At 49.1% G+C, this 7,478-nt stretch overlaps 1 protein-coding gene across 1 annotated transcript; it reads left to right on the forward strand.

Moving 5' to 3' along the window:
- Positions 1-6,410: 6,410 nt before the first annotated feature.
- LOC116498534 (feather keratin Cos2-3-like) lies at positions 6,411-7,203 on the forward strand. Its single transcript, XM_032202853.1, has 2 exons — positions 6,411-6,489; positions 6,896-7,203. Exons 1-2 carry the CDS (start codon positions 6,411-6,413, stop codon positions 7,201-7,203), a joined length of 387 nt encoding a protein of 128 aa, XP_032058744.1.
- The last annotated feature ends 275 nt before the right edge of the window (positions 7,204-7,478 follow it).

Genomic DNA, 7,478 nt, shown 5'->3' on the forward strand with positions numbered 1-7,478 from the left:
AACTTGCTGCACTCAATCCCATGCTCGATGTCATTGATAAAGATCTGAAAGAGTACCAGTCCCAAGACAGAACCCTGAGGGGCACCACTTGTCACCAGCCTCCACCTAGGCATAGAGCCATTGACCACCAGTCTCTCAGTTTAGCCTTCAAGCCAGTTCCTTATCCACTGCATGTTCCACCCTTCAAATCCTTCTCTCTGCAATTTGGAGCTCAGGATGCCATGTGAGACTGTGTCAAAGGCATTAAAGAAGTCCAGGCAGAAGACATTTGTCAGTCTTTGCCTGTCAACTGATGCATTCAATCCACAGAAGTGACTCATAGAAGGCTACCAGATTGTTCAGGCATGACTTGTGCTTGTTGAAGCCATACTGGCTGTTATGGATCACCTCCTTATCCTGCACAGTCTTTGACATTGCTTCCAGAAGGATCTGTTCCATGATGTTCCCAGGTAGATAGATGAGGCTCATCAGTTTGTATTTCTCCAGGACCCCCTTTCAACCCTTTCTAAAAATGGAAGTGACACTTTTTCCACTCACCAGGGAATTCACCTGACTGCCTTGGCCTTTCAGATTGGATGGAGAAAGGCTTGACTTTCTAGGCTTCAAAAGCTCGACTTTCAAGGCTTGACTTGACATCAGCCAGTTCCCTGAGGACCCTGGGATGCATGGCATTGGGCAACATAGATTTGTACCTGATCAGTTTTGTCCGGTGATCTCAAGCCTGCTCTTCCCTTAAAGTGGGAGGGACATTGCTCCCCCAGCCCTCACCTCAAGGTTCTGGGGTTTGAGAGATGTGGGAAGCTGAGTGGCAGAGAAGACTAAGGCAAATAAGTTGTTGAGTACCTCAGCCTTCTCCTTGTCTGTCCTTACCAGTTTTCCCTTCTCATTTATTGTTGGGATTGCACTCTCCTTTCCTTTATTTTCTGGCCAATGCATCTGTAGAATCCCATCTTGTTATTATTTGCATCCCTTGCCAGGCTCAGTTCCAGCTGTGCCTTGGCTTTCCTGATCCTAACCTTGCACATCCAGACAGCATCCCTGTACTCTTCCCAGGCCACATGTCCCTGATTCCACTGCCTGTGCATTTTCTTATTGTGCCTCAGTCTGACCAGCAAGCCCTTGCTCATCCATGCTGGTTTTCTGACCTCCCTGTTCACTTTCTTACAAAGGGGATGGAGAGCTCTTGTGCTCTCAGAGAAGTGTCCTTAAAGAGTTGCCAGGTCTGTACACCTCTGTTACCCTAAGGACAGTGTTACAGGGGATCTCATCCAGTAGGTCATTAAACAGCTGTAAGTTTGCTCATAGGAGGTTCAGAGTCGTGAATTTGCTCTCCAGCAGGCCCATGTTCCTAGAGATCAACCTCAACCAGGGTGTGTTCACTGCAGCCCACACTGCCTCAGATCTTAATCACTTTAATGAGCTCTTCTGCATTGGAGAACACCAGGTCCAGTAACGCTTCTGTGGTTGGCACCAACATATGGAAGTGAAGAAGGAATTCTCTATGAACAGGATCTGCACTGTGTTTCAGATATGCACAGGGTTCCTGCACATGAAAGATTTACTTTTGGTCTACATTCTTATTACTATTCCTTCTAAATAAAAGAGAAAATTTCCTGTTGAGCCTTTCTTTTAGCAGCCAGAAAAGGTCCTGCACAACCTCTTCCCCCATACAGACATCCCTGGGTCAGAGCAGAAGGACGTAAAACATGTCAGAAGGTTTACCCTGAGAGCAGCATTTAGTGGGATAGGGTCACAACCTGGGAGCTGGGCCGCCTCTGGACAAAAGGGTCCCAAAGAGCCCCTAAGGAGTCACCCAGGCTGACATCACTTGCCTTTACTGGACCCTTCCAGCACATGAGCTGAGTCTTCTGCCCACACTGAAATGTGTTGCACGGAAATACTTGGGCCTCCCTACCTGCCACTCAAAAGTTGCCTTAATTGAGGAAAGGGCATAAAGCAGGAAATGAAAAACTGCAGCACAGGAAGGAAACACACAGCCCATATCATTAGCTGGGATGTTTTGCATTCAAGAGGAGCTTGTCAGAAAATAATCACAGCTTCAAGGGATGCCTCTGGACATGGAGCAGCTAAGGTCCACTATAAAAGCCAGCCCAGCCCTGTGCTCCCTCATCCACTTCTCTGGCCTTCTCCTTCTTAGGACCCAGGTGAGTGTGAAGCCCCTTCTTGTCCCTCTCATTCTCCACAAGGGAGTCTCAGCTCTATGGACCTCTTAGCTGCAATCAGCTCTGTTCCATGTCAAATCTTGGGGCTGCTGGTAGTGGGAGAGGGAAGTGGGGAGAAGGTTTGCCATGGAGGGAGTCTGGGTGTGTACTACAATGGCTTCTTGGCTAGAACCTCAGCTGTAGCGAGATAGCCCCTGGTAGCTCTTTTTAGGCCCTGTCAGGATTAGGCCAAGAATCCCTGTCACATCCCTGCACAGTCTCCAGCTTCCAGCATGGCCTGTGCCTTGGTTTCCTCAGGGAGTGGTGACAGGCTGCTCCTCATGCATCCCCATGTTCTGCTTCCTCCCTGCCCTCTGTCCCAGGTGAACCTTCTGCTCCCAGATATGTCCTGCTACGACCAGTGCCGGCCATGCCTGCCATGCCAGCCCTGTGGCCCAACCCCGCTGGCCAGCAGCTGCAACGAGCCCTGTGTCAGGCAGTGCCAGAACTCCACCATCGTCATTGAGCCCTCTCCTGTGGTGGTGACCCTGCCCGGCCCCATCCTCAGCTCCTTCCCACAGAACACCGTTGTGGGATCCTCCACCTCCGCTGCTGTTGGCAGCATCCTCAGCTGTGATGGAGTCCCCATCAACTCCGGGTGCTGTGACCTCTCTTGTATTGCCAACCGCTACTGTTGCCGCCCCTGCTAAAGATGCCAGAAAGTGTCCCAGACCAGGACCCCAGGAACTCACAACATGCTGCTGTACAGAAGAACAAACTTTTTGCTGTTGTTTTAAGAGAAGCTGACCATCTTTGCCTTGTCCTGTAAAGACAGACTGGACGGGGCCAGCCTGGGTTCTCTGAAAACACAGCCAATGCCTACCTTTCCTGTTTTCCAGTTACTCACTCTTTTTCTCTTTTTCCCTTGTTACCCTCTGCTTTCTCTGAGGCTCCCATAAACCAGCCTGGATTGACCTGCATGCCTCTCTCCATTTGTGGGCCAGGTAGATGAATGTCCTATGGCAAGTCTGCTATTGCAAATGCTAAATAGATTTTTGTCTGCTCCTGCTGCTCTGCACTCTCAGGGCCTCTTCTTGTAGTCACCTCTTTTCCCTCCTGAGATTCAATAAACTTTTGCAGCATCCCCGAGTGTGTCCCTGTCTGTTCTTTCCGTCTGCAAAGAGATGGCCAAGGGAGAAAGCCATTGCTTTGGTGGGAATTTTGGTATCCTTCAGGTGTCTGCCTACAGACTGGTTCTGTTTCATGACTTTTTATAACACCAAGCTGAGGGGTGTAGTTGCTACAGCAGAAGGAAAGGATGCCATCCAAAGGGACCTGCACAGGCTTGAGAAATTGGCCCATGTGAACCTCATGAGGTTCAACAAGTCCAACTGCAAGGTGTTGCACCAGGTTTGGGGCAATCCCAGGCATGGGCACGGAATGGATGAAGAACTCATTGAGAGCAGCCCTGCTGAGATGGACTTGGGGGTTCTTGTGGATGACAGACTCAACATGAACCAGCAGTTCACACTTGCAGCCCAGAATGGCAACTGCATCTTGGGCTTTATCAGAAGAGGAGTGGCCAGCAGTTCGAGAGAAGTGATAGTCTCCCTCTACTCTGTCCTTGTGAGGCCCCACATGGAGTACTGCATCGAGGTCTTGGGCCCTGAGCACAAGAAGGATGAGGACCTGTAAGAGTGAGTCCAGAGGAGGGCTACAAAAATTACCAGAGGGGTGGAGCCTTTCTCCTACAAAGAAAGGCTGAGAGAGCTGGGGTATTCATCCTGGAGAAGAGAAGGCTCGGGAAGACTTCATTGCAGCTTTTCAATACTTAAAGGGGTCTTATGCCCTTAGATGGGGAGGGACTCTTTACTCAGGGAAATAATGACAGGGCAAGGGGAAAAGGTCTCAAACTAAAAGAGGGGAGATTTAGATTAGACTTTTGGAGGAAATTCTTCACTGTAAGGTTAATGAGGAACTGAAGCAGGTTGAAGAGAAGTTGTGAATGCCCCATCCCTGAAGGTGTTCAAGGCCAGGCTGGATGGGACATTGGCCAACCTGATCTAGAGGGTGGCATACTATAGGTATGTCAGTGATAAAAGTAAGACTAGTGAAATTGTGGGCCCTCTCCTGGAGGAAACTGGATACCTGGTTATAAAAGATATGCTAAAGGCTGAGTTACTCTATGACTTTTTTGCTTCAGTCTTCACCAGCAAGAGCTCTAGCCATTTAGCCCACAAGTCCCAGAAGGCAAAGGCAGGGACCAGGAGAATGAAGAACTGCCTGCTCTAGGAGATGATCAAATTCAAGAACAGCTAAGGAACCTGAAGGTCCACAAGTATATGGGACCTGATGAGATTCATCTGCACGTCCTGAGGGAAGTGGTTGATGAAGTATCTAAGCCACTATTTGTCATAATTGAGAAGCTGTGGCAGAATGCTGAAGTTCCCACTGACTGTAAGAGGGGAAAAATAACTCCCCATTTTTAAAAGGGAAAACCGAAAGACTCGGAGAAGTACAGCCAGTCAGCCTCACCTCTGTACCCAGCAAGACTATGGAGAAGATCCTCCTGGAAACTATGCTGAAGCACATTAGGAGATGACTGGTGACAGCCTGTATGGCTTCACTAAGGGCAGACTGTGCCCAGCAAATCTGGATGGCCTTCTATGATGGGACTAAAGAACTGGTGGATACAGAAAGCGCAACAGACATCATTACCTGGATTTGTGCAAAGCATTTGACACTATTTCCCATTATATCCTTGTCTCTAAACTGGGGAGACAAAGATTTGACAGATGGACCACTCGGTGGATAAGGAATTGGCTGGATGGTCACAATCAGAGAGTGTGGTCAATGTCTCAATGTCCAAAATGAGATCAGTGATGAGTGGTATCCCTCAAGGGTCTGTACTGGTACCAGTATTAGTTAATATCTTTCTTGGTGACATAGAGCTATGCATATGACACATTGAAGGGAAGGAATGCCATCCAGAAGGACCTAGACAAGCTTGAGAAGTTGGCCCATGTGAGTCTCCTGACATCCAGCAAGGCCAATGTAAGGTCATTTGCATGGATAAGGGCAATCCCAACCACACAGGCTGGACTGAGAATGGCTTGAGAGAAGCCCTGAAGAGAAAGACTTGGTGGAGGTATTTGATGAAAAATTCAACATGAGCAATCAAAGTGTACTTACAGCCCAGAAAGTTAACCATAATCTCAGCTGCATTGAAAGAGGTGTGACCAGCATGTGGAGGGAGGTGCTTGTCCCCTTCATTGCTTCTATGTGACCCATCTGGAGTGCTGCATTCAGCTCTGGGGCCCCCAGCATAATAAAGCCATAGACCTGTTAGAGTGGGTCCAGAGGAGTGCCATGAAGATGATCAGAGAGCTGGAGTATGTTAAGGGATAATGGTTATAAACTAAAACAGTATATATTTATATTAGGCATTAGGAAGAAATTGTTTACTATGAGGATAGTGATACAGAGGAACAGGCTGTACAGAGAACTTGTGGATGCCCCGTCCCTGGAAATATTCAAGTTCACATTGGATGGGAATCTGGGAAGCCTATTCCAATGGAAAGTAACCATACCCATGGCAGAGGATTTGAACTTGAAGATCTCTAAGGTCTCTTCCAACCAAAGACATTATATTATACTGCCATTCTGTGATTCTATGGCATTGTTTGTGAACTCACAGATGGCACAGAGAAGGTCAGAGTCGAAAAGGGAAAGAATATAAATTCTGGAAGGCAATGTAAATGGAGATGGGATCAAAAGCCAGTAGAACAAATCGCATACCTGGGGGGGGGGGGGGGGGGGGGGGGCAACTAGGGACCAAGAGAGAGTTAAATACGGCAGGAAAGGGAAGGACGTGACACGTCCTCCTGCACAGAAGTCCTTCAGAAACCAACTGAAGCTTGTGGGAGCTTCCTCCTGAGTATGACACTTCAAACAGCCCCAACAAAGTGACCCAGACAGACATCATCTCACTGCTCAAGACACATCTATCACTTGAGTTTTCTGCCATCACTAATGCATTCCTGCCCTAGAAATGCTTGGGCCTTTCATCCCAACACTCCAAAGAATCCTTAAATGGGGCATGGGCAAGACCTAAATCTGGAAATGAAAAGGCAGCAGTGTAGGAAACCAACACAGACCATACATATTATTAGTTGGGATAGTTTGCATTCAAGATGAGCTTGATAAAAAATTATTAGCTTTGTTAAGGGTGTCTCATGGCCTACAGCAATGAAGGACCAGTATAAAGAGCAGTCCAGCTCCCTGCTCTCCCATCCAGTTCTCTCGCCTTGTCCTCCTTGGGAACCAGGTGAGTCTGAAGCACTCTCTCCTCCTCTTCCAAAGTGGAAGGGATCTTACATCAATAGACATCAAATCCAATGGTGGCTCAGAGCTATGGAGTTCAGTGCCTTGGAGTTCCTTGCCATGGAAGAGGGCTGGATAGAGAAGTTCTGTATAGGGAGAGGTTGGGAAAGGGGTCTGAGGAAGCTTTTGGTTTATGTACTATGTGAGGGTGTTCCTGAGCCAGGCTGCTCTTTGAAGGGCCCTGTCAGGACAAAGCAATGAACACCATGTGCTTCCTGGCACAGCCTCCACCTCCACCCTCAGCAGTTGCCTTGGCTCTTTTGTGATGGGGTAACTGAGCTGGTAAGTCACCTATCCATGTGCTCTACTTCCTCTCTGCCCTCTCTCCCAGGTGCATCTCCTGCCCCAAGACATGTCCTGCTACAACCAGTGCCTGCCATGCCGGCCCTGTGGCCCAACCCCGCTGGCCAGCAGCTGCAATGAGCCCTGCGTCAGGCAGTGCCAGAACTCCACCATCGTCATTGAGCCCTCTCCCGTGGTGGTGACCCTGCCTGGCCCCATCCTCAGCTCCTTCCCGCAGAACACTGTTGTGGGATCCTCCACCTCTGCTGCCGTTGGCAGCATCCTCAGCTGTGATGGAGTCCCCATCACCTCCGGGTGCTGTGACCTCTCTGGCATTTCCAGCCGCTACTGTGGCAGAAGGTGCCTGCCCTGCTAAAGAAGCCAGTGGCCATGGCCCTGGGGTTCTTCTCCCAGGAGCTTCATATACAGTGCTACAAAAAGGAGGAATCTTCAGGCCATTGCTTTCAGAATGACCTTATCAGCTCCTCTGGCAAATGCTGGCAGGAAAGGGCCAGCCTGCGCTTTCTGAAAACATGGCTCATGCCTCTCCTTCCATCCCTTCACCTACCTCCTTCTCTCCCTTTTCTTTGTGCTCTTCTCAGAAGAGGGGTCTCAGCTCAGAGTGACCTGCTTTTGCTCTGTACACTCATT

Source organism: Aythya fuligula, chromosome 24 (genome assembly GCF_009819795.1).
Source record: "Aythya fuligula isolate bAytFul2 chromosome 24, bAytFul2.pri, whole genome shotgun sequence".
Classification (NCBI taxonomy): domain Eukaryota; kingdom Metazoa; phylum Chordata; class Aves; order Anseriformes; family Anatidae; genus Aythya; species Aythya fuligula.